Source organism: Bos grunniens, chromosome 4, assembly GCF_055505025.1.
Source record: "Bos grunniens cultivar Pamir isolate PY7600 chromosome 4, Bosgru_T2T1.0, whole genome shotgun sequence".
Classification (NCBI taxonomy): Eukaryota; Metazoa; Chordata; class Mammalia; order Artiodactyla; family Bovidae; genus Bos; species Bos grunniens.
Window position 1 is genome coordinate 75,293,057 of NC_141168.1, and position 26,765 is coordinate 75,319,821.

Consider the following 26,765-nt stretch of genomic DNA (forward strand, 5'->3'; position numbering starts at 1 on the left):
AATAGCCAGTGGAAATTTGCTATATAAAGCAGGGATCTCAAACCTGGTGCTCTGTGATAGCCTAGAGGGCTGGGATGAGGGTGGGAGGTGGGAGGGGATTCATGGCTGATCCATGTTGATAGATGGCAGAAACCAATATAATATTGTAAAGCAATTATCCTCCAGTTAAAAATAGATTAATTAAAAAAAAAATCCTGTCCTTCCTTAGAGCTGTCATCAGCTTTGTTTAAGCCGTGAAACATTTTAATTTATAGCTTTTTTAAGAAAATCCTAAATCATATAGGATATAGGTCTTCTAATTCTTTTTCAAATTCGTGCTGTATTTTCCAAAATGACCTGTCAGAACATCATCATAATTCCTTGCATTTTTTTGCAGTCTTTCACGGAATTGATCTCTTCTAATTTTAACTACAGCCCTGAACAAGAAGTAGTGTAAGTTTTTAATGGCAATCCACTCCGGTATTCTTGCTTGGAAAACCTCATGGACAGAGGATCCTGGTAGACTATAGTCAAAAAGTCATGTACAATTGAGTACTCAAACAGTTGTCTGGGCTTGACATAAACTGTTGAGCTGTGGTGCCAACACACATTTTCTGATTCTAGATCTACCATTTGAACCTTAGAAGTTATCCATTTCAGTCAGTTGATTTTATACATTAAGAAAATGAGACACAGAGAAGCTAAATGATACAGCCTAAATTGCAGAGATAATAAGTGCCAAACCTATGACAAGCTCCCCTTCTGTGTCTGAAACTAGTACTCTTTTGATCAATCTCCCTTAGAGATAAGACCTAAATACTTAGCATTAATGTTTCAACAAATATACAGACTCCTTAATTCACTATCGAATGGCTAACATAATTTTTAGTAAGATTTTCTTAGCATTGGTTCATTATTTTACCATTTCTGTCCTTGTGTTGCCTAAGGATGCCTCTGAGGCAAGTTGACACAGGCTTACTTAGTTAAAAGGTTGTTTAAAACAGCAGAGCCACTCAAATACTTTTCTTTGATGATTTAAAAAGGTGGTATGAAAAACATTTTTGATTTGAAGTTTAGAAGGCACTTCTGGAACACAAGTGATTTAAGAATACTCTGGAAGATGTTACATCATAAAAACATGTAGCAATAGTAAAGCAAATACGTGAGCTTATTTACTTTTATTGTTCTGACTGTTAACTGATTTCTGGAATAAATCTTGCTTATATCTTGACCATCTATTATTATCACCTAACCACTTCACTTTCACTTTTCACTTTCATGCATTGGAGAAGGAAATGGCAACCCACTCCAGTGTTTTTGCCTGGAGAATCCCGGGGACAGTGGAGCCTGGTGGGCTGCCGTCAGCAACCATCTTACTCAGTGTTTCTTATGCAATAGCATACGGATTACTTTTTAAAGCATCTAACATTGTATGGTAAGCAGTAATGAAGACTAACCATTCGTGTTCCACAAACATTTACTGCGTGGATACAATATGTCAAGCGCAAATAAGACATAGACAAAAATTCCTGTGCCTAGGGTACGTGTAGCCTATTATAGAAGACACAATTCAAATTAATTCAAAAGATACTTGCTGAGAACTGATCATATGTCACCTGAGCAGACCAAGAAATATGAGCACCTATAAAGCAGGCTGATGTCTTAGCACTTCAACAGGTTCATAATCCTTAAGGTTTTCTGAATAATTATTTAGTAGAGGCAGACAGAACATGATCTTTTTAATAAGAAAAGTTGTACATCATTTTTGTTGTTTATAATCAAGGTTGTATTACTTGTGGTTTTCTGAACCAGGACAATTCTTGATAAAACTCAAGCTGTTTTAGAATCTAAACAATAAAAAGTTCTTCATTTTTGATATAGAGTACCCCTCCATTCAGTTTTAGAAATGTAGCACGTGAGTTGGGAGCTTCTGAAGATGTTTGGGACCTTGGTGTAATCCTTTTTGCTAATCAATCCAGTCAGCCTTCCCTTACTTTAAAATTTTCTGATCAATCCTGATAAATTTGGCAGCTGTGCTTCTTTAAATAGTTGGTAAGAGCAATCGTTTTTGCACACTGACAAAACAAAACATAGTTTTATCTGCTTGGAGGTTATCTTCCCTCCCTAAAACCATTTCACTGTTGATTTACAAAGTAAACAAAGGATAAAACTCCACCAGTGATAAATGTTTGCTTGTCTTTAGTATTATACATCCCTGACTGTCAGTGCTTTTTAACCAAAATTATGGTTCTTTATTTCAATGTAGTGTCACATAGCAGTATTATTGAAAATACTTTAAGTGAGAATCAGGGTTTCAGTTACATTTGGTTTAATGCATACAACACCATAGATGAACATAACTGCCAGATGAACATGGGCCATCTGTGTTTTGCCAGATTCCTATATATGCAGGCAGCGATGGTCATGTCACCACCCACTTCTCTTCTGGGAAACTGGTGAATTTCTTTTGATATGTATAGTAAGATGTTCCCAGATATCAGAAAAGTAAAATTGTTGTGGCAAAGTTATCAAAAAGAGAAAAGAAGTTATGATTTTAGGCCTGATCTCATGATTTTAGGCCTGATCTCATGTCAGACTATCTCAATTCAAACTCCTAACTTGTCAATTGGACTTTCATCTCTTTTCATACACTAAAAATATCAAAATTCTTTACAGAAATAAAATACAAATACATACTTTAAAAAATTATGTATAAAAGCAAGGAGTGTAGCATCTATATGGTAAATGTCCTTTGAAAGACTTGTTTGGCACAGGTTGAATCTAATGTTGGTTGTACAGAAAATGGCTTTTTTTTTGTAGTAAGCCCAAACTTTTTTCTTTTTCCTTTTTTGTCTTTCCTTTCTCTTTCTTTTCCCCTTCCTTCTTTCCTTTTCTCTTCCTATCTCCTTTTCTTTCTTACTCTTCTTTTTTTTTTTTTCACCCAAAGACCTTCAAACTACATTTACAGTTGGAATTTACTCTTTGGAAAATTCCCATAACTGGTTCAATATGCAGAATGCTTCTGAAATTCTTTCAGCGATAAATGTTAGATGAGGAGTATCATTCATGGAATTTTTTTTAGTTATGCCTTGCTCACTTTTTAATGGAAGTGAAACTCCATTATAAACAATGATCTTTCTTTTCAATGATTTCCTGGGATGATCCAGAGGGATGGTATAGGGAGGGAGGTGGGAGGGGGGTTCAGGATGGGGAACACATGTATACCCATGGCAGATTCATGTTGATGTATGGCAAAACCAATACAATATTGTAAAGTAGTTAGCCTCCAATTAAAATAAATAAATTTATATTAAAAATTTTTTTCGGAAAAAACTATTTCATTCTTATGTATCAGTGCTAGTACTCCATTCCTGGAGAAGGAAATGGCACCCCACTCCAGTATGCTTGCCTGGAGAATCCCAGGGACGGGGGAGCCTGGTGGGCTGCCGTCTATGGGGTTGCACAGAGTCGGACATGACTGACGCGACTTAGTAGCAGCAGCAGCAGCAGTACTCTGTTCCAGAAATCTGAGTATAGGCCAACTATCTCTATTCTTGAATAGACAAGGATATTTTGTTGCATTGAAAGGTCTTTAATCTATGTTTCAATTAAGCATGTTGTTAAAATTTCAAAGACAGACAATGCCTTTGATAAAATTTTTTCCAGGTTCAGAGATACGTGTATTCACAGCATCTTATTGTATGCTGAGGCAATCAATTCCTTTTCAGTCTGATTAAACTTTCCATAATATTAACCTTTCAATACAGATTACAGTGACTTAGCCTTGGTGGATTTAGAAGGGATCAACATTAGTATATTGTTGGTTAAGGTTGTTAGGCAGTCATGAATGAGTTTGCTTCTGTCCATGTTGTTTCAATTTATAAGAATAACTGTGAAAAGAAAGGCCTGGGCTGTAAGTCAAGTCACCTTAAATTAGGAAGTTCCTAAATCAGGGGCTTCCCTTGTGGCTCAGCCGGGAAAGAATACACCTGCAGAGACCTGGGTTCAACCCCTGGGTTTGAAAGATCCCCTGGAGAAGGGAAAGGCTGCCCACTCCAGTATTCTGGCCTGGAGAATTCCATGGACTGTATAGTCCACCAAGTCACAAAGAGTCGGACATGACTGAGTGACTTTCATTTCATTTCATTTCATTTCAAGTCAAGGCTAAGAAAATAGGCTGTGTTATCTTTGGAGAAGATGTCTCATACTACCTGGGAGGTCTAAGAAGGTTTTGTAAGGTAAAAAGATTTCTGGATAAATTTTAGAGGATGAATAAAAGATTTTTGGCAAGAGTCTTCAATGACAGGTGATAGGATGTGAAAAACTGGGGAAGGAGTGGCATGAAAGAAACCAGGCATTCTAGAACCTGTGAAGACTACTGTGTGGCTCAGTTACAAGGTGCCATGGAAGGTGAAGCTGGACATACTAGGCAGGGACCAGATCCTAAAGAACCTTTTAGGTCATTCTAAGGAATCTGACAGGCTGCTTTAAGTTGATGGAGAGCCACAGAAGGATGTCAAGCAGTTTTAGAAAGAAAACTCACACAATGTGAAAGCTGTGACTGCGTGGGGATGAATCTGGAAAGAGATTCCAATCAAGAGAGTGCACATTGTCCTAGGTTTAAAAATGATTCTTTAGGTTAATCTGTGAGCAAATTGATTCGTGAAATAATGAAACAGTACACTTGGGTAGGCGTTATAGCAACTATATTAAAACTCCTTTTCAGTCCTGTTTTGGAAACTTGATGGCAATATTCAGAATAGAAGCAAATTGTGAACTGAAAATTGTTTTGATTCACTCATATGTTCAAGCCATTATGACAGATGCCTTGTGGGGAATTAATTTCTTTTTAATTAACTATTTCTACTATTCCAAAACCTTAAAATCTATTTAGGTAGAGAGACTATAAGTATCTGAAAAGTAAATGTTATTATCTTTAAATAATAACTGTTGAGATTAACCCTATCTTCATATAGAGAATCTGAACCCTCAGGTAATTAAAGAAGTATGTATTCAGCTTGTCAATGGCAGCTCCCTGTGGTCACCCACTCGTCTTTCTGATTCCAGGGACTATGAGCTTCAGGTTCGTACATCACCGCAACACACACTTACTGTTAAATGGCTTGGGCAGCCTACTAGACAGTTGCTCTATGAATGCAGTTAAAATTAGAATATGGTAGTTTTTTTAAATTCATAACAGAGGCTGTTTCAAGCTCTGAATATGAACTTTCTTCATCTGGTAGAATCTATGGAGCTTTTCAAATGATAGATCGTAACAGTCCCTCTAATTTTAAAATTACTTATTTAACAGAGATTCTTGTTGGCAAACTTGCTCTAGAAACCTACGCATCTCCCAAGAAGATAAGTACTAATTAGAAGCTTATTCAAGAAATTGGTCTACTCCCCAGAACACTGAACAATGAGGATATTTTCTGAACTCTTCTGAAAAATTACTGCTAATTATTGAAAATTAAGTTGCAAGTAGTACCAACATAGTTATTAGCAACACAACTTTGATAGACTTCCTCCCAAAAGAGAGCTATAAATTGCAAAATATAATTCTGAAAATAAATGCCTGTCACCATATACCATAGCTATATATTATCATCAGTTCAGTTCAGTCGCTCATTTGTGTCCAACTGTTTGTGATCCCATGGACCTGAAGCATGCCAGGCCTCCCTGTCCATCACCAACTCCCAGAGTTTACTGAAACTCATGTCCGTTGAGTCAGTGATGCCATCCAACCATCTCATCCTCTGTCGTCACCTTCTCCTCCCTCTTTCCCTTTTTTCCCAAGGAGCAAGCATCTTTTAATCTCATGGCTTCAGTCAGCATCTGCAGTGATTTTGAAGCCCCCCAAAATAAAGCCCCTCACTGTTTCCGTTGTTTCCCCATCTATTTGCCATGAAGTGATGGGAACAGATGCCATGATCTTAGTCTTCTGAATATTGAGTTTTAAGCCAACTTTTTCACTCTCCTCTTTCACTTTCATCAAGAGGTTCTCCAGTTCTTCTTCGCTTTCTGCCATAAGGGTGGTGTCATCTGCGTATCTGAGGTTATTGATATTTCTCCCAGCAATCTTAATTCCAGTTTGGGCTTCATCCAGCCAAGCATTTCTCATGAGGTACTCTGCATGTAAGTTAAATAAGCAGGGTGACAATATACAGCCTTGACGTACTCCTTTTCCTATTTGGAACCAGTCTGTTGTTCCATGCCCAGTTCTAACTGTTGCTTCCTGATCTACATATAGGTTTCTCAAGAGGAAGGTCAGGTGGTCTGGTATTCCCATCTCTTTCAGAATTTTCCACAGTGTGTTGTGATCCACATAGTCAAAGTCTTTGGCATAGTCAATAAAGCAGAAGTAGATACTTTTCTGGAACTCTCTTGATTTTTCGATGATCCAGCAGATGTTGGCAATTTGATCTCTGGTTCCTCTGCCTTTTCTAAATCCAGCTTGAACATCTGGAATTTCATAGTTCATGTACTATTGAAGCCTGGCTTGGAGAATTTTGAGCATTACTTTACTAGCATGTGAGATTGAGTGCAATTGTGCAGTAGTTGAGCATTCTTTGCCATTGCCTTTCTTTGGGATTGGAATGAAAACTGACCTTTTCCAGTCCTGTGGCCACTGCTGAGCTTTCCAAATTTGCTGGCATATTGAGTGCAGCACATTCACAGCATCGTCTTTTAGGATTTGAAATAACTCAACTGGAATTCCATCACCTCCACTAACTTTGTTCACAGTGATGCTTCCTAAGGCCCACTTGATTTTGCATTCCAGATGTCTGGCCTTAGGTGAGTGATCACACCATTGTGATTATCTGGGTCGTGAAGATCTTTTTTGTATAGTTCTGTGTATTCTTGCCACTTCTTTGTAATATCTTCTGCTTCTGTTAGGGTCATACCATTTCTGTCCTTTATTGAGCCCATCTTTGCAAGAAATGTTCCCTTGGTATCTCTAATTTTCTTGAGATCTCTAGTCTTTCTCATTCTATTGTTTTCCTCTATTTCTTTGCATTCATCACTGAGGAAGGCTTTCTTAGCTCTCCTTACTATTCTTTGGAACTCTGCATTCAAATGGGTATGTCTTTCCTTTTCTCCTTTGCCCTTCACTTCTCTTCTTTTCATAGCTATTTGTAAAGCCTCCGAAGACAACCATTCTGCCTTTTTGCATTTCTTCTTCTTGGGGATTGTCTTGATCCCTATCTCCTGTACAATGTCACAAACCTCTGTCCATAGTTCTTCGGGCACTCTATTAGATCTAATCCCTTGAATCTACTTGTCACTTCCACTTTATAATCGTAAGGGATTTGATTTAGGTCATACCTGAATGGTCTAGTGGTTTTCCCTACTTTCTTCAAATTAAATCTGAATTTGGTAATAAGGAAGTTCATGATCTGAGCCACAGTCTTGTTTTTGCTGACTATATAGAGCTTCTCCATGTTTGACTGCAAAGAATATAATCAGTCTGATTTTGGTATTGTTCATTTGTATGTCTGTTTCAGTGATGTCCATTTGTAGAGTCTTCTCTTGTGCTGTTTGTATTTGCTATGACCAGTGCGTTCTCTTGGCAAAACTCTATTAGGCTTTGCCCTGCTTCATTCTGTACTCCAAGGCCAAATTTGCCTGTTACTCCAGGTATTTCCTGACTTCCTACTTTTGCATTCCAGTCCCCTATAATGAAAAGGACATCTTTTTTGGGTGTTAGTGCTAGAAGGTCTTGTAGAAAGACAAATATATCATGGGTTAAAAATTGAAGGACATAACCTCTAGGGTCTTTTAACTTTGCGTTACTGTGATTTTAGCAATTTTGGAATATATAAATATACTTTTATATTTATATTTATATGTATTTATTTATGTTTATACATTTATATTTTGACTATATATGTATATATTTAAATGTATTTTATATAAATATATTCCATAAAATATTTGAAATAAGTATTGTGCTTGTGTAGTAAACCACATGAATTACTACATTAACTCTGAATGTGTTCAAAGTAAGCTTGCCCTTATTGAGGAAAGTCACAGCCTGGGGCTATTCATGTGTAAAAGCAATGGAACTTGGGTTCTTGGTGGTTATCTGGGCTTCTGCTTTTTCTTCCCCACCAAAATAAGGTGCTAAGTAGCCGACCCTTAAAATCACCTAACCAGGCACCTATTGTAGGATGCATATTTTTAAAATGTGATCTGAGGGATTTAAAGATTTGTATAGGAAGTGATGTACATGATGATTATCTATCTGTCAACACGTATATTTGTGTCCTTGTATCCTAGGCCTTGGACTGTAGTGTAAATAAGCTTGGCATCCGGCATATTTGTATTTGGTAGGAAATAAGAGAGATGCAAGGGATCTGGGGGCTGATGGAGGAAATGGGGCAGAGCTCAAAGGGAACTGTAGTGAGCTGAATAGAAGCCAAAGGACTCAACACTGTGAGAGAAATGATCAAGAGAAATGGACTGAAAAGTTGGAATAGAGACCACAGTCTCTAGGAGGCATGGATTTAAAGATTAGGCCCAGAAAGCAGAGTCTCCTCCAAAAAAAAAAAAAAAAGATGGAGAACTACCTTCAAATCTTTGAATCAATCAATGACAATTTAATGTAATAGTTATAAAGTGAGATACATTATTTTCTTGGGCTCAAAAATCACTGCAATAGTGACTGCAGCCATGAAATTAAAAAATCCTTGCTCCTTGGAAGAAAAGCTAATGACAAACCTAGTCAGTCAGTTCAGTCACTCAGTCACGTCCGACTCTTTGAGACCCTATCAACCACAGCACGTCAGGCTTCCCTGTCCATCACCAACTCCTGGAGCTTGCTCAAACTCATGTCCATCAAGTCAGTGATGCCATGCAACAACCTTATCCTCTGTCATCCCCTTCTCCTCCTGCCTTCAATCTTTCCCAGCATCAGGGTCTTTTCCAGTGAGTCAGTTCTTGGCATCAGGTGGCCAAAGTATTGGAACTTCAGTTTCAACATCAGTCCTTCCAATGAATATTCAGGATTGATTTCCTTTAGAATGGACCGGTTTGATCTCCTTGCAGTCCAAGGGACTCTCAAGAGTCTTCTCCAACACCACAGTTCAAAAGCATCGATTCTTCGGCACTCAGCTTTCTTTATGGTCCAACTCTCACATCCATCCATGACTACTGGAAAAACCATAGCTTTGACTAGATGGACTTTTGTTGAAAACAGTAATGTCTCTGCATTTTAATATGCTGTCTAGGTTTGTCATAGCTTTTCTTCCAAGGAGTAAGCATCTTTTAACTTCATGGCTGCAGTCACCATCTACAGTGTTTTAAAAAGCAGAGATATCACTTTGCCAACCAGGTCTGTATAGTCACAGCTATGGTTTTTCCAGTAGTCATGTATGGATGTGAGAGTTGGACCATAAAGAAAGCTGAGTGCCGAAGAATTGATGCTTTTGAACTGTGGTGTTGGAGAAGACTCTTGAAAGTCCCTTGCACAGCAAGGAGATCAAACTGGTTCATCCTAAAAGAAATTGGTCCTGAATATTCATTAAAAGGACTGATATTAAAGCTGAAGTTCCAATATTTTGGTCACATGATGCAAAGAACTTACTAGAAAAGACCCTGATGCTGGGAAAGATTGAAGGCAGGAGGAGAAGGGGACAACAGAGGATGAGATTTTTGGATGGCATCACTAACTTGATGGACATGAGTTGAGCAAGCTCTGGGAGTCGGTGAAAGACAGGGAAGCCTGGTGTGCTTCATCCATAGGGTCGCAAAGAATTGGACAAAACTGAATGACTGAACAACATAAAATGAGATCTTGACATTCAGACTGCCCGAGTTTGACTACTGACCTAGTACCAGTTACAAGACATTAAGCAGCTGAAACAATAGTTCTGTGTCCCAGGAAAATGAGGGTAATAGTACCTACCTATTAGCATTGTTGTTGATATTAATTGACTTAATTTACATAGAACCCTTACAACAGATATAGAGCCCTTACATATATATATGCATGATATATGTATATGTATGCCTTCAGTTCAGTTCAGTCGCTCAGTTGTGTCCAACTCGTGACCCCATGAATCGCAGCACGCCAGGCCTCCCTGTCCGTCACTAACTCCCGGAGTTTACTCAAACCCATGTCCATCGAGTTGGTGATACCATCCAGCCATCTCATCCTCTGTCGTCCCCTTCTCTTCCTGCCCCCAATCCCTCCCAGCATCAGAGTCTTTTCCAATGAGTCAACTCTTTGCATGAGGTGGCAAAGTACTGGAGTTTTAGCTTTAGCATCATTCCTTCCAAAGAAATCCCAGGGCTGATCTCCTTTAGGATGAACTGGTTGGATCTTCTTGCAGTCCAAGGGACTCTCAAGAGTCTTCTCCAACACCACAGTTCAAAAGCATCAATTGTTCAGCACTCAGCTTTCTTCTCAGTCCAACTCTCACATCCATACATGACCACTGGAAAAACCATAGCCTTGACTAGACAGACCTTTGTTGGCAAAGTAATGTTTCCGCTTTTGAATATTCTATCTAGGTTGGTCATAACTTTTCTTCCAAGGAGTGTCTTTTAATTTCATGGCTGCAGTCACCATCTGCAGTGATTTTGGAGCCCCCAAAAATAAAGTCTGACACTGTTTCCACTGTTTCCCCATCTATTTGCCATGAAGTGATGGGACCAGATGCCATGATCTTAGTTTTCTGAATATTGAGCTTTAAGCCTTATACGTACCTATATCAGTCACATTATTATTATTACTACTTTTATTTCTCCCAAGCAGAGGACTTCTGATAATGACATTGAGCACATAGTTTGCTCGTCAATCCAGTTTGAAACTGCTGAACCCTTTCTTCAAACAGCAGTAAATACTTAGAACATATATTTGAACTAAATGCTGTAGATGAATTAATGGTGCCTGAAGCATTTCCTGCAGCCCATCCCTTGGACTCCCTTGGAGACCCCTGGGCACACTATAGAGCACATTTTGAAAACTACTGATGCAGTGAGAAGAATCCAAGGCTTGGAATCAAGACCTGAAATTAGGTTCTATCTGCCATTATCAGGCCATATGACCTTCAGCAGATGCACCCTGGGCGTCTGTTTCTTATAAAGAATCAGACTAGATCAATGGTTTTCAAACTTTTCTACTTCAAATCCCCAAGTATTCCAGGGAAGAATACCAGGAACTTTTGGAGACTAGGCCCCAGGGGGCATGCTAGCTGAAGAGAAGGAACCCAACAACTTCAAAAGCTGGGGCTCCCCTGTTCATATATAGGAATTGTGTAATATTTGTTTGAAAAATGAGTAACACTGCTAAAGAAATTTTGACTAGATGATAAAAATTTATTCAGTTTTAGTTGTTCTATGCTAAGTTGCTAAGTTGCTTCAGTCATGTCCGACTCTGCAACCCCAGAGACGGAAGCCCACCAGGCTCCCCCGTCCTTGGGATTCTCCAGGCAAGAACACTGGAGTGGGTTGCCATCTCCCTCTCCAATGCAAGAAAGTGAAAAGTAAAAGGGAAGTCGCTCAGTCATGTCTGACTCTTAGCGACCCCATGGACTACAGCCCACCAGGCTCCTCCATCCATGGGATTTTCCAGGCAAGAGTGCTGGAGTGGGGTGCCATTGCCTTCTCCTTAATTGTCCTATAGTTCTTAGAAATTCATTCATTGAACTGCAGTAGCAAAAGTAAGAGCATGAATGAAATTCTAAATCTGAAGAAATTGAGAAGTAGAGGAAGTTGTCTGGACTATTTACAGGGCTCTGTGCAGTGACCAATGTATATATCAATATCTCTGATTTCCAGCGAAAACGCAGAACCTCTGTGACATGAATTTTATTTGAATACTTTGGCTCCTTCGTGTTCAGAGGTGCATACACTGGCACAATGATAACTAAGTGTGTGGACCAATGAGAAATATTACCATAAGAATATTATATACTTATAATCCAAAGAGAACTAAAATGAATGATTGTTTAAATACTGTATATTGCAGGACTTTTCTTGGTTGTTAGTGATTTCAGAAAATATATCCCTTCCAAAGTAAATGTCAAATTAAAAATCTACATTTATAATTGCTGTTTTGCTATCGGAAGTATCTGTAAACTTGGAAGCTCTTGACTAGATTGAGATTTGTTTAGTAAATTAAGTTTCCACGTTCTCTCTGGAAATAAAGCTTGTAATTAATTTATGGGTCTGTGGGTCTTGTTTATGGCTTGGATTGGTCCTTAATTTAGTCCGTCTCATTTTCAGCTTGCTAAAAGCAATGAAAACCATATAAATACATGTGACTATATAGGGAGAATGGTAGTATCTATTTATTTGTGGTTTCAATAATGATTAATATGCAGTAGTAAGGGCTGATTACCCTTATAAATATCACATAGAATGGGAGTTGAAGACTGCCCAGTGATTTTTCTCTCCAGTTATATCTCTCTCCCACTATTAAAAACTCCCACTACTGTGTCATTGTTTGTGTGTGTTAAAGTATAATATTTTCAGTGTCACAGATGAAATGTGTTAGCTTGGAGCAGTATCACCCATTAACACTTCAGCATGGCTTAGTTTATCAGATTACTTCCAGAGACTCGGGTCCTGGGGGACTGACACTAGCGATAGTAACAGTCCAATGCGGGACAGAAATCAGTAAGGTCTGCAGCATGGAGGAGGAACATGCATCCACCTGGAGACCAGAATGGGGATGTTGGGAACCATGAGTCCTAACAGGCTGGACAAAGGGCAAGATGTCGATTGAGGGATGCACATATGGAGGGGAAATGCAGAGGCCAAATACTGTGTTTTGTGACCTAGTCCAGTGCCTTGTACATAATCCGTCTTCAGTAAATGATGGCTGAATCAAATTGTTTTTGTCCTAGGCTGGTTTTGGTTAGAACTAACGTTGAGATCTAATGTTAATGCATTTTAGTTATTAAAAAGATTTTGTATAGATTATTTTCGATTATTTTCTGAAATCAAATTTCTTATGAAGAGGCATAATTTCCTGTTTTAAATTTGTTTAGATAATACATTGTGTACCAAGAGAAAAAAAATCTTGTTTAAGAAAAAACACTTCAAATATAAAGCATAAATAATTCTTCCTCTAATAAGACAGTTCCTTTTATAACTATTGAATAACAAATCTGCTACAAGGATTTTTTTTTCATGAATCCATATGTACAGCTCTGATTAGAGGAGGTAAAAGATTCACATCTTCTTCAAATGGTAAATTAGACCCAGTAGGGGAAAAGGTGTATTTTATTATGACAGACTTTGTATTATGAAAGTGCAGAATAGGCCTCTTAAAAAAAAAAAAAAAACCTTAAAAATGTATTTCTTGGTCTCAAATCTCTGTGTTATGATAACTGTTGATATCGGAAAGGAGTACATTATGGGCATCTTCCTCCAATGCTAATATCATTATTGTACTACAAAACATTTTATATCAAGGTCTCCTGAAGAATAATTTTATTAAACATCCTTTTTATTCTTTTTTTCCTACCCAAGATTTGCTCACATCTGCAGTTTTCAGAATAAACCACAAATGTTAGAACATCTTTACAAAGTAAAACCAACCAGAAGATAATTCTCAACCCAGGTGCCTTGGTTTAAGCCTTGACTCTCTCATTCATTTTCACCTCTGTTTAGATGCACTCATTTTTTAAAAGATCATGTCCATGTAACATTTCAAAATAAGGTTTTAAAAAGTTTAAAAATACATTGTTATCATCAAACTTATTACAAGATTGTGTTAACCTTTTCCTATTCATTTCCAGGGCTACAGCAACACACAGGGGCCAGATTATCTTCAAAGATGCTTTAGCCCAGCAATTGTGTGAACAAGGAGGTAAGAATCATCTTTGACTACTTCATATTGGTTGTGTCAGAATTGTTCATGGTAGGTCCTATTTACTGAGTAAGCATTTCATGACTGTTACTTGATCATATGCTTTGAAAATGGAGTTATTGACCCCTTACTGCTAAGTCGCTTCAGTCGTGTCCAACTCTGTGCGACCCCATAGACAGCAGCCCACCAGGCTCCCCTGTCCCTGGGATTCTCAAGGCAAGAACACTGGAGTGGGTTGCCATTTCCTTCTCCATTGACCCCTTAATATATCTAATAATTATCTTGTTGCTACTTACTAATAAAGATCTGTAGACTTCTGAAGATACTAAGTGTGAGCACAATAAACCAACAGGAAATTTATCTTCTTCTCATACTTTTTTTTCTTAATGAATTATGTTTAGTTATCTTGGAAATATGAATCTTAGTTATTTTAGAATTTTACAGAAACATACCTGCTTAATTTACTACTTAAATTTTTTATTAACTTTGTCAAAAATGTTTATTGCTTTTAATATTTGATTATGTTATATATGAGCATTGTATAGCATCCATATACTTGTTTCAACCATGTGCACTATTAATTTCAGATGCAGCATCATTTTAGGTACATTAGGTGTACGTTAAGTAGTCACATTAAGCTTTGTGACTGCCTCATACACATCCAGACTCTCACAAAAGTCTTATACCAAAGTCTTATAGATGCACATATGTAAATGCATGCATGTGCACGCAATGGAAAGGTAAATACCAAGGTCTGTGCCCCCACACAAGTTTATTCCCACTACCTCTCGAGCTTCTATCCAACTTTGCTTGTGTCTTCATTGTTGTATTTACTATTTAACATAGAACTTTCTTATGAAAAGTGATGGATATCATCCTTAAGAGACTGAGCTTCTCGAGTATAGGAGCCATGCCTTAGTGCTCTTTGCTGTCCCAGAAACTGGCACAGTGCTTAGCATATGAGCCTTTCCAAAAATGTTGATAGGCTGAATACAAGTTTTTCCTCAGCCATACATATATTCCTTGATTTAAGCATCCTGACAATTAATATATTTGAAGCCAGTCTTTGTATATATCATCCCAATTTCACCATCGTCATGGACATATTGTCAATTTTTGTTTACAGAGTGATATTTGGGGGAAACTTGTTAGCTTAATTACAGTAGTGAATTTAAAGGAAATTTCTACTAATTATCTCTCTGCTGAAGAGATTCTAATGGGTTTAAGAGAGAAATGAGGAAAATTATGTGGCTTTTTGAAAGACTTAAGATAGTGCTGTTTATTATTTGTAGTAATATATATATCACTAATATAGCTTCATCTAAGTAATGTGATACTTGATAACTATTACTGGAAAACTTCTGATTGTTTATATAATAACTCAAATTAGAAAACCCCACTCTAATTCTAGCTGCAGATATATTATCAGTATTCTTAGTTTGTTTGAACAGATTTGTATTCTGTGACCTTTGAGAATAGAAAAGTGTGATAGCCTTTGTAGTAGGCTGAAGAAATCTATCACACTGTAAATCTTTTTTCAGACTATAAAAGTGTTCAGATTACTGAAAATATAGAACACCATATATATTATATGTATCTTCTCCTGATTCTATGCAGTTTTCTGTCCAGAAAATTGCATAGAGTCAGGAGAAGATATGTCTACTTTTATTAACATTTATCATTGCCTAAAATCTGATTTATTTTAAGCCTTGAACTTTTGAGCCTCTTCTGTTGTACATAAATTGTTGGGATTTGATTGATTTGAAATGAAAAGAAAAAAAAAACAAGAAAAATCAGTGGGAAAAAATTCTCAACCAGTGAGGAAGAAAGTGCCTTACATAGTAGTGTTATGCCTGACCATAATTTACACAATGGTAGATGGGTATATTATTAAAAAATGCCTTTCAGCCCAGGACCAGAGGAAAACATTGAGCTTTGCAACAGCACCTAATCAACTGAACTCATATCAGTCCATCCAAGATAAGGTGGAAAGAATACTAATAAGAATGATGGCTTCTTGCTGTCAGGAATAATAAAGGAAATAATTGGTGCTATAAAATATATATTTATTTTGGTCCTATCTACTTCTGATTAAAACATTAATTATATCCTCAAATAAAATAACATAAATTTAACACGTAATAATTTCCTATGGATTGGTGGGGAATAGCCAAGTATTAAAGAGGGTAAAATGACAGTCTCTGTATACCACAGGACAGTATCTTTCAATCCCAACATACTTGGTAGTTTTTTTTATTTCACTTAAATTAAGGAATTTAAACAAAGCAAATTTTGCTTTGTGGAGCTTGAGTATAGCTATTATTACAAGATGATTACTGGCTAAGCATATTAACTACTTTTTATTGAAGTAGAGTTGATTTACCATGTTGTGTTAATTTCTGCTATACGGCAAAGTGATTCAGTTACACACATATATATGGTTTTTCTTATATTCTTTTCCACTATGGTTTATCCCAGAATATTGAATATATTTTCCTGTGCTGTACAGAAGGACCATATTGTTTAGCCATCCTATATATAATAGTTTGCACCTGGTGGCTCAGGCAGTAAAGAATCTGCCTAAAATGTGGAAGACGCAGGTTCAATCCCTGGGCTGGGAAGATCCTCTGGAGAAGGGCATGGCAGGCCACTCTTGTCTGGAATTCTTTCCTGGAGAATTCCATGGACAGAAGAGCCTGGTGGACTATAGTCCATGGAGTCACAAAGAGTTGCACACGACTAAGTGACTAACACTTTCACTTTTACAAGCATATTTTTTTTAAAAAGTGAAAGACTCAGAAAACATACTGACAGTATGTTAGAAGATTCCCCCTCTCTCCTGCTTCCTGTTAGATCAGGGGGATCAGGGGCTATCCCCTCCTTGGGGAATTGTGTACTAGCCTCCTCCCTACTTTCCCTTCTCCCACTGTCTCTGTACTCTGTACAGAGCTGCTAATATGGAAATAGGATTCTATCATTACTCTGCTTCGAGCCCTTCAATATCTCAATTGGAGGCAATAGTTTATCATCAGAGGAAAATCACTGCTGCTGTATAAGAATTCTTGACAACCTGGCCTTAGAGTTTTCCTCCTCTGCTTCATTTGTTGTTATCCTTTCATTTCTCTTTAAAATTCCTGGAATGCCTGTCTCTCAATCACCCATGTTATTGGCACTCTGTACTCTTTGTTTTCTTTGTCTGAACGACCCTTTTTCATCTTTTTGTCTTCTTTGTCTAGCTCAGGGTTTCAGATCCTGCTTAGGTATTACCTTCTCCTGAAAAAAAAAAAAAAATCTTAGATCCCTTTTATGCTCCTCCTTGAGCTGGTCTTGGCAACTCTTATGCATGGTGACATAACTCTCAAAGCCCAGTAATAATACAAATGGAAAACCTGCCAGCATTGCTGTGTGCCATAATGCACGCTAAGCACACCACAAATATGGACTTGTTTATACTGCAACCCTCTAAAGAAGGAACTGTTATTATCTGCACTTGACAGATGAGGAAAAAAAGGTACAGTGAGAATAACTTGGTTAAGATCTCACAGTTAGAAACTGATCGAGCTGACATTAGAGTCCAGGCAGTTTGGCTAATAGTCCATGATATTAGCCCTCACATTACATTGCCTATCAAAGAAGTCTGTTACTTAAGCATGCATTCATTCATTTGATAAGTGATATTTAATACTGTAATAAGAACATTAGCATACATGCCTTGTCTGTTGTTAGCTATAAGTTCCTTGAGAGTAGTAACTGGGCTCTTTATTACTAAATCTCTAAAAAGTGAAAGTGAAAGTTGTTCAGTCATGTCTGATTCTTTGTGACCCCATGGACTGTACAGTACATGGAATTCTCCAGGCCAGAATACTGGAGTGGATAGCCTTTCCCTTCTCCAGGGGATCTTCCCAACCCAGGGATCGAACCCATGTCTCCTGCATTGCAGGTGGATTCTTTCCCAGCTGAGCCACAAGGGAAGCCTACTGAATCTCTAAAGCCTTCCACAATGTCCATTGGATAGTGTGCACCCAATAAATGTTATTGAATGAACGGACAGTTAAAGTAATATGAAATTGGACTTCAACGTATTAGCTCTGAGAAGCTGCTTTCCCTCCGACAGGGCTCTCCAGCAGCCTGCTGAGTAGAGAGGTAGGCTGGAGAGCCACCAGCATATGGATGCTGAGGAGGCAATGTACTCATCCTGAGAGTCCCCCAGAGAAGGGAGGAAGAGGCTAGTGTGGAATGTTAGGGATTGCAGGGGTGGGAGAAAGAAAGAATTCTGGAGAAGGATCAAGCTTCAGAAATGGGAGTCCTAGGGAAAACATTTCAACATGGGAGAGGCATTCAAAAGGGACAGAGGCTTCCAAAAGAATGGAGAGGAGAACAAGAAAGAAGCTTTAGAAATTTTCAATCAACAGGTCATTGGCAATTTAATGCGAGGATGGTTTCGAGAGTGGCCAGACCACACAAGGCACTTGGTTGCTTGAAAAGCTCTTGCCTAAGCTTTGGAATCCAACAGTCAAGAGAAGTGGAGAAGGCAATGGCACCCCACTCTACTACTCTTGCCTGGAAAATCCCATGGATGGAGGAGCCTGGTGGGCTGCAGTCCATGGGGTCGGGAAGAGTCGGACATGACTGAGCGTCTTCACTTTCACTTTTCACTTTCATGTATTGGAGAAGGAAATGGCAACCCACTCCAGTGTTCTTGCCTGGAGAATCACAGGGATGGGGGCGCCTGGTGGGCTGCCGTCTATGGGGTCGCACAGAGTCAGACATGACTGAAGTGACTTAGTAGTAGTAGTAGTAGTAAAGGGAAGCAACTGTTGTGAGTTGAGAAGTAAATGTGAAACATTTTTTAATTTGAGGCTTTGACAAGGGAAACTATTGATTGTTCTTGCTCCCTAATGCTGCAGCAGGGGCCCCAATAAAGACTTGCCTGAAATAAAGAAATAAAAATAAAGTTGAGGCTTTGAAAAAGTCTAGTATTAAAAGAAAGGAGAGAAAGGCCACTGAAGTGGAAAGCAAGTTCAAGGGAAAGATGGATTCTCTCTTTGTCTCTATTTCTCTCTCTGTCTCTCTCTCTTTCAGACAGTATTTATAGACTTTCACTGCCTTGTAAGACTTTCATTGTCTTGTAGAGAGAGACCATCAGGAGCTCACCTAGAATTGAACAAATTGGATTTAGTACGCATTCCAGAATAGGAGAAGGAAGATATGCAGGTGACACCACCCAAATGGCAGATAGCAAAGAGGAATTAAAGAGCCTCTTCCTGAAGGTGAGAGAGGAGAGTGAAAAAGCTGTCTTAAAACTCAACATTCAGAAAGCTAAGATCATGGCATACAGTCCCATCACTTCATGGCAAATAGATGGGGGAAAAATGGAAGCACTGACAGACTTTATTTTCTTGGTCTCCAAAATCACTGCGGATAGTGACTGCAGCCATGAAATTAAAAGATACTTGCTCCTTAGGGAAAAAACTATGAAAACCTAGACAGCATATTAAAAAGCAGAGATATCACTTCACTGACAGAAGTCTGTATAGTCAAAGCTATTTTTTTTTCCAGTAGTCATATATGGATGTGAGAGTTGGACCATAAAGAAAGCTGAGCACAGAAGAGTTGATACTTTCAATCTGTGGTGTTGGAGAAGACTCTTGAGAGTCCCTTGGACTGCAAGGAGATCCAACCAGTCCATCCTAATGGAAATCAGTCCTGAGTGTTCATTAGAAGGACTGATGTTGAAGCTGAAGGAAGCTCCAATACTTTGGCCACCTGATGTGAAGAGCTGACTCATTGGAAAAGACCCTGATGCTGGGAAATACTGAAGGCAGGAGGAGAAGGGGCAACAGAGGATGAGATGGTTGGATGGCATCACTGACTCAATAGGCATGAGTTTGAGCAAACTCCGAGAGATAGTGAAGGCGAGGGAAACCTAGCATGCTGCAGTCCATGGGGTTACAAAGAGTCAGACACTCAGACATGAATGAGCGATGAAACAACAACAGCATGATTGGAAAATTATGAAAGCAATCGTTATGATTATTTGGGCCTATATTTTATGATTTTGGTTCAAGTTTAAAGAGAAGGAGCTTTTCTCTGAATTGGATATTATCAGCAAGTAGGTGTATTCTGTGGTTGAGGATCTCAATAAATCTTTTCCAGAAGGAAAGCAGAGCAGAGTCAAGCTAAGACTGTAACTGATAAAGAAGCAGCAGTCACTTCTATCAGCCAGGAGAGAGGGACACATGGTGTATTGTGAGTTGGACAGTGTTCTGGTTGTGCTCACATTCAGGTGTGATTAGAGTGGTCCTGTGTGTATTGACCCACCATGATTATAGAGTGGCTTTGTCTGAAGCTGATGTTCTGTGAGATTGTTTCTGTTTGCCAGAAGAGCACCATGGCCCAACTGTGAGTGCCAGGCCAGCTTCTGGATGTCAAGGACTGCTTTTCCTTTCTTGAGGCCTGGGGGAGAATGATGTTAATAGATGGTCATTGTCTTTTGGGTTTAGGCTTTATGAGGATTTTTGAATCAGAAAAATAGGTCTAGATCCAGGTTTTGTGTTACCAAACTCTCTAGAATCTCTGGCACAAAACACAAGCTCAGTAAATGAGAAGGGAAGGCATCTTGCTGGAACAAAATTGTATCCGGGGTCAGCCTATAGGTAATAAAAAGACTAACTAGGTAAGTGTGGTAAGATTACAGATGTGTATTTTTTTTCTTTGAAGTTATCTGCATTTTCTGTTTTTTATAGTGAGTTTTAGTATTATTCAGGTTGTAATATTTATCACTAAAATAATGAATATAAAGTTATACTTATGAAGGAGGGGGACAACTGCTGAGGCAAGTAGGAAAAATCACTTTTAGGGACTGAAGGAAAATTCTGAATTACAACTCCCATGTCTCTTCCTCTGTGAGGTCTTTCCTGGCTCCCATAATGTGATTGGTCCATGTTGTCATGATTGTTTGTTTAAATACTCAAGTCTGTCCCCTCAACCCTTACTTGAAGCTTCCTAAATCCAGCAACTATGACTTAATTTTTTGTTTTTCTTAATATCTAACAATGCTTGGCATAAACAATATACTCTGTAAATGTTTGCTGACCTTATACTTTATACATTTTAAAAATCTGTCTCTCCTGAAAAAAATCTTTAACTCTGAACTTTTGCTATAAAACACCATGAGGCAGTGTGGCTATTACCAAAGCAATGTTCCCTATACTGACCTTGGGTTGAAATTATGAATTGTTGCACTAAGAAATCTGAAAACTGTTCACATATTTTCATCTAAAAACTAATGAGTCCTCTGAATGCTCTTGGACATAAACCATCCTGGGGATTTTATGTCTTTACCTTGAATCCCAGGGTCCCAAGCAATTATAAGCACCTATCCAGTTGAATTCTGCTGTCAGTTGTAGTGCAGATGAGGAAGCAGAGTTTTCTCATTTCCAGTCTGGAGTGGGGGTAGGCAGGTGCCAGGTTGTATACTCCCAGTTGTTTTGGAAAGTGGAAGATGCTTAGGTTCATTCACCAGCAGTAGAAAATAAAGCAGGGAATTCATTTAACATACAGTACTCAACAAGGATTATAGAATGCATACTATGTACCAGACTAAGCTAGATCTTGGGATATAACAGTGAACAGAGTAAAGATCCCTGCTTTACTGAAGCCTACATTGTAGTGGAGACGATAGACAGTTAACATGAGATATAATAAATGCCCCCTTCATGGATCACGGACTTGCTGTCTAATCATCTATCCTCTGCTGCCTCATCCTCCTGCTGTCTTCAGTCTTTCCCAGCATCAGTGTCTTTTCCAATGAGTCTGCTTTTAGCATCAGGTGGCCAAAGTGTTGGAGCTTCAGCTTCAGCATCAATCCTTCCATAAATATTCAGTGTTGATGTCCTTTAGGATTGACTGGTTTGGTCTCCTTGCAGTACAAGGGACTCTCAAGAGTCTTCTCCAACACCACAGTTAGAAAGTATCAGTCCATGAGTGTTCAGTGCAAACTCCAAGATATAGTGAAGAACAGAGGAGCCTGGCATGCTGCAGTCTGCAAAAAGCTGGACATGACTTAGTGACTGAACAACAATATATTAAATGAGTAAATGTGACACCGTGTTAGAAAGTAGTGAGTGCTATATGGAAAAATAAGAAGACCTAAAAATAGGGCAGGGTAAGATAACAGAGTTGGGTGGAGGGGAGAAAGGCAGGCTTCAATTTTAAATAGGGTGGCAGGTAAGTCAGGCAGGCCTCACTAAGGAGATAACATTATAGCAAAAACCAAGAAGGTATCTGCGGGATTGTCCAAAAATGTCATTAGGTGATATCAAAGACAGATATGGTAGTGTTTTATTAACTACAATTCTCAGTCTCATCTCAGTTCAGTTGCTCAGGCATGTCCAACTCTTTGTGACACCATGGAGTGCAGCACACTGGCTTCCCTGTCCATCACCAACTCCAAGAGCTTGCACAAATTCATATCCATCAAGTCAGTGATGCCATCCAAACATTCATCCTCTGTCGTCCCCTTCTCCTCCTGCCATCAATCTTTCCTAGCATCAGGGTGTTTTCAAATGAGTTAGTTCTTGGCATCAGATGGTCAAAGTATTGGAACTTCAGTTTCAGCATCAGTCCTTCCAATGAATATTCAGGACTGATTTCCTTTCAGATTGACTGGTTTGATTTCCTTGCAGTCCAAGGGACTCTCAAGAGTCTTCTCCAACACCACAGTTCAAAAGCACCAATTCTTCAGCACTCAGCTTTCTTTAAGGTCCAACTCTCACATCCACATGACTGCTGGAAAAACCATAGCTTTGACTAGACAGACCTTTGTTGGCAAAGTAATGTCTCTGGTTTTAATATGCTATCTTGGTTGGTCATAGCTTTTCTTCCATGGAGCAAGCGTCTTTTAATTCCATGGCTGCAGTCACCATCTGCAATGATTTTGGAGCCCAAGAAAATAAAATCTGTCACTATTTCCACTCTTTCTCCATCTATTTGCCATGAAGTGTTGGGACCAGGTGCCATGATCTTAGTTTTCTGAATGTTGAGTTTTAAGCTAGCTTTTTCTTTCATAGATATTTACTTTTCACTTGCTTCATCAAGTTAAATTCATGACTTGAATTTAAATCTGAGTAAAATTGCATTTTAAAGACATCCCCCCAGTTGTCTGTCTTCAGTTCAGTTCAGTTCAGTTCGGTCGCTCAGTCATGTCTGACTCTTTGCGACCCCATGAATCGCAGCACCCCAGGCCTCCCTATCCATCACCAACTCCCAGAGTTCACTCACACTCACGTCCATTGAGTCAGTGATGCCATCCAACCATCTCATCCTCTGTCATCCCTCCTGCCCCCAATCCCTCCCAGCATCAGAGTCTTTTCCAATGAGTCAACTCTTCGCATGAGGTGGCCAAAGTACTGGAGTTTCAGCTTTAGCAACATTCGCTCCAAAGAAATCCCAGGGCTGATCTCCTTCAGAATGGACTGGTTGGATCTCCTTGCAGTTCAAGGGATTCTCAAGAGTCTTCTCCAACACTGCATGCAGTTCTAAAGCATCAATTCTTTGGTGCTCAGCTTTCTTCACAATCCAATTCTCACATCAATACATGACCACTGGAAAAACCATAGCCTTGACTAGATGGACCTTTGTTAGCAAAGTAATATCTCTGCTTTTCAATATGCTATCTAGGTTGGTCATAACTTTCCTTCCAAGGAGTAAGCATCTTTTAATTTCATGGCTGCAGTCACCATCTGCAGTGATTTTGGAGCCCAAAAAAATAAAGTCTGACACTGTTTCCACTGTTTCCCCATCTCAGCAGTGGCCACAGGACTGGAAAAGGTCAGTTTTCATTCCAATCCCAAAGAAAGGCAATGCCAGAGACTGCTCAAACTACCGCACAATTGCACTCATCTCACACACTAGTAAATGAATGCTCAAAATTCTCCAAGCCAGGCTTCAGCAATATGTGAACTGTGAACTTCCAGATGTTCAAGCTGGTTTTAGGAAAGGCAGAGGAACCAGAGATCAAATTGCCAACATCCGCTAGATCATCGAAAAAGCAAGAGAGTTCCAGAAAAACATCTATTTCTGCTTTATTGACTATGCCAAAGCCTTTGACTGTGTGGATCACAATAAACTGTCTGTCTTAGTAACTTTAAAACATATGCAAAGATTTATCTTGTTTTACTCTGTAAAGAGTTAAAACTTTTATATGTCATTATGAAGTGTGTAAAACTTTGCAAGATCAGATATTAACCAAAATATAATTATATGGCTGAGAGTTGAATTTTTTGAGTATTTCAAAATGGAAAAAAAAATGGATTCCATAGCAAAATCAACTCAGAAATAGCTGTATAATAGTATTTGTCTGCATTACTGCAAATTCAGTCACTTTCATGAACGAGTCTTTTCAGTATATAAAGTTGCTTGAGTCACAGTTGGGCAACTAACAGTTGACAATGAAAAATCATACAGCAAAGATTCCAACATACGTTTGTATTATCTCAGTGCTCAGCTTTCTTTATTATCCAGCTCACATCCATACATGACTACTGGCAAAACCATAGCTTTGACCTCACGGACCTTTTTTGGCAAAGTAATGTCTCTGCTTTTTAATATGCTTTCTAGTTTGGTCATAGCTTTTCTTCCAAGGAGCAAGCATCTTTTAATTTCATGGCTGCTGTCACCATCTGCAGTGATTCTGGAGCCCAGAAAATAAAATCTGTCACTGTTTATTTTCTTGTCTAAAGTCTGTCACGATTTATTTTCACTGTGAACTACTGTTAGAGGTGATCAAAGCAAAACATTTAGGCAATTTCAGAATTGACTGAAAACCTGAAGGAAATAGAAGAAACCAATATTTTGCAGAAATTACTATCAAACAGTCTAGAAAGAACTGCTACAGACCTAATCCATATCCCTCAGAATCATGCAAAAAGTATCTGCTGAAAATGTTAATGATGTCTTATATACAGACTGGGATTGAGGAATAATATTTGAATTTACACTCTTGTTCCAGATCTCTAGTTTCCTTATGTGTAGATTAGCAATGAAGCCAGGGAAGTTAACTTGACAAACGGTACCCCACTTATAAGTGGCACGTGTTGTGTTGTGTGCCGTGTTATGTGGCTTCAGTTGTGTCCGACTCTGTGACCCTATGTATTGTAGCCTACCAGATTCCTCTGTCCATGGTATTCTCCAGGCAAGAATACTGGAGTGGGTTGCCATGCCCTCCTCCAGGGGATCTTTCTGACCCAGGGATTGAACCTGAGTCTTTTGTGGCTCCTGCATTGGCAGGCTGGTTCTTTACCACTGGAGCCACATAAGAAGCCCGTAAGTGGCAGGATTAGAATCCAGATCTCTGGCTGGCCTCAAGGTTGGTTCTGTTTTACCAAATAGATTCTTAAATTTTAAAAATCCAACATTAAAAACCCTTGGGAGCCACTACTTCAAAAAACAAGTTCACTACTGTTGCCTTAATTCCCTGAACACCTAGAAGAGAACACATACTTTTGAGCCCTTGTGAGACAAAAGTAGCAAGTGTGAAGCTGATATGAGTATATCAGCATGGTCACTGCTGATCCAGCCGTGAACACAGATCATGGTGGAGGTGGGGGCAGGGAGATTACAGCATGTATGTATATTCATTGGCCTGTGTGCTTCTTGGCATAGACTCTTCAAACATACACATCGATTATTTAGCAAGGCCAGATGGCAGACTTAACGGCCTCCAATAATTGTGCCTTGTAGTGCCCCCAAAGGGTGCATGCCATTTATAAACCATGCTGGAATTCTCTGTTGTTGGGTTGATGGAAGTGGATATAACCAAAGGCAAATGTTTTATGTCAGGAGGAACGGGGTCAGGCTTACAGTTGGAGCAGTAAACCTTGGCTACCTTCTGCCAGGCACAGCAGTTTTTCTGCTGTTCATCACCCTCAGAACAGTCAGGGGTAGAAAGTGTGCCTACGTTCTCTGAGGGCCACTGAATCATGGTGGTGGGAAGTGTATTTATTTCATTCAGACCTGAACTCAGGAATTCTTTAATCCTTTTTAGTAAGAATTGGCTAAAGTTTATTTAAACTGTGAAGTGGAGAAGATTAAAAAGTTCAATAAGTAAGTCTATAAAGTGAAGGAGGTGATTCTTTTAACCTCTCAATGTGAGGTGATGGATATGTTCCTTAGTTTGATTGTGGTAATTATTTTAAGATGAATATGTGTATACATCAAAGCATCAAGTTGTGTTTCTTAATATATACAATTTTTATTTATCAATTACATCTCAGTAAAGCCAAGGAAAAAAGAATACCTTTTATACCCAAATATTAGATGAATTGTAGGTCAGATCTACTGAAATTTTCCATTGGCTATTTTTGAGTGCTCAGTAACTTGTATTACTAAATGCCTATCCAGTATCTTGAAATGCAATTTTTTTATTAATTCAGACAAAACAAGTAAAAATTGACTAATAATCAGAATTGAGTTTCACCATATCCATTTAGATTGATAAGTGAAAAGTAATAAATGATGTATTTTACTTGAATGTGCCCAGTGATAAAACTTCTGCTAGCTAAAGACATCTGTTTTCCCCATGGCTATTTTGTAGTTTACGTTTCAGTTTAGCAGTTCCAACTGCTATTTCTGAGATTCTGCATTTTGTAATTACAAACAAAGAGAACTGAATTAGGATGCTTTGGTAAAATCACACAGGATCCCCCAGTCTTTCTTCAAGTCTTACAAACTACCCAATAGGGGAAAGAACTGATGTCCTCCTGGGGCAATGGCTGGCAAAATGTGTCCCTAAGTGATCCTGACAACAGACAAAATTAAGGGAATGATAAAGAGAGAACTCACTGGGGCCACAGTAAAATTCCTTGCCACTGGCTCTAGGTGGGTCTGACTCCTTTTTTAATTTCCTGAAGAATGGTGTTTTGGACTGATGCTGTTTATGCTAAGATGATTGAACATAGATTTA

At 38.7% G+C, this 26,765-nt stretch overlaps 1 protein-coding gene across 2 annotated transcripts in view; it reads left to right on the forward strand.

Annotated features, from left to right (window-relative positions):
• RELN (reelin) overlaps positions 1 to 26,765 on the forward strand; it is a 557,372-nt gene that overhangs the window by 218,664 nt on the left and 311,943 nt on the right. For both annotated transcript variants that reach the window (XM_086397037.1, XM_086397038.1), the window contains exon 4: positions 13,731 to 13,801. In XM_086397037.1, coding sequence (XP_086253163.1) covers positions 13,731 to 13,801 — 71 coding nt within the window. The remainder of the gene's footprint in view (positions 1 to 13,730; positions 13,802 to 26,765) is intronic.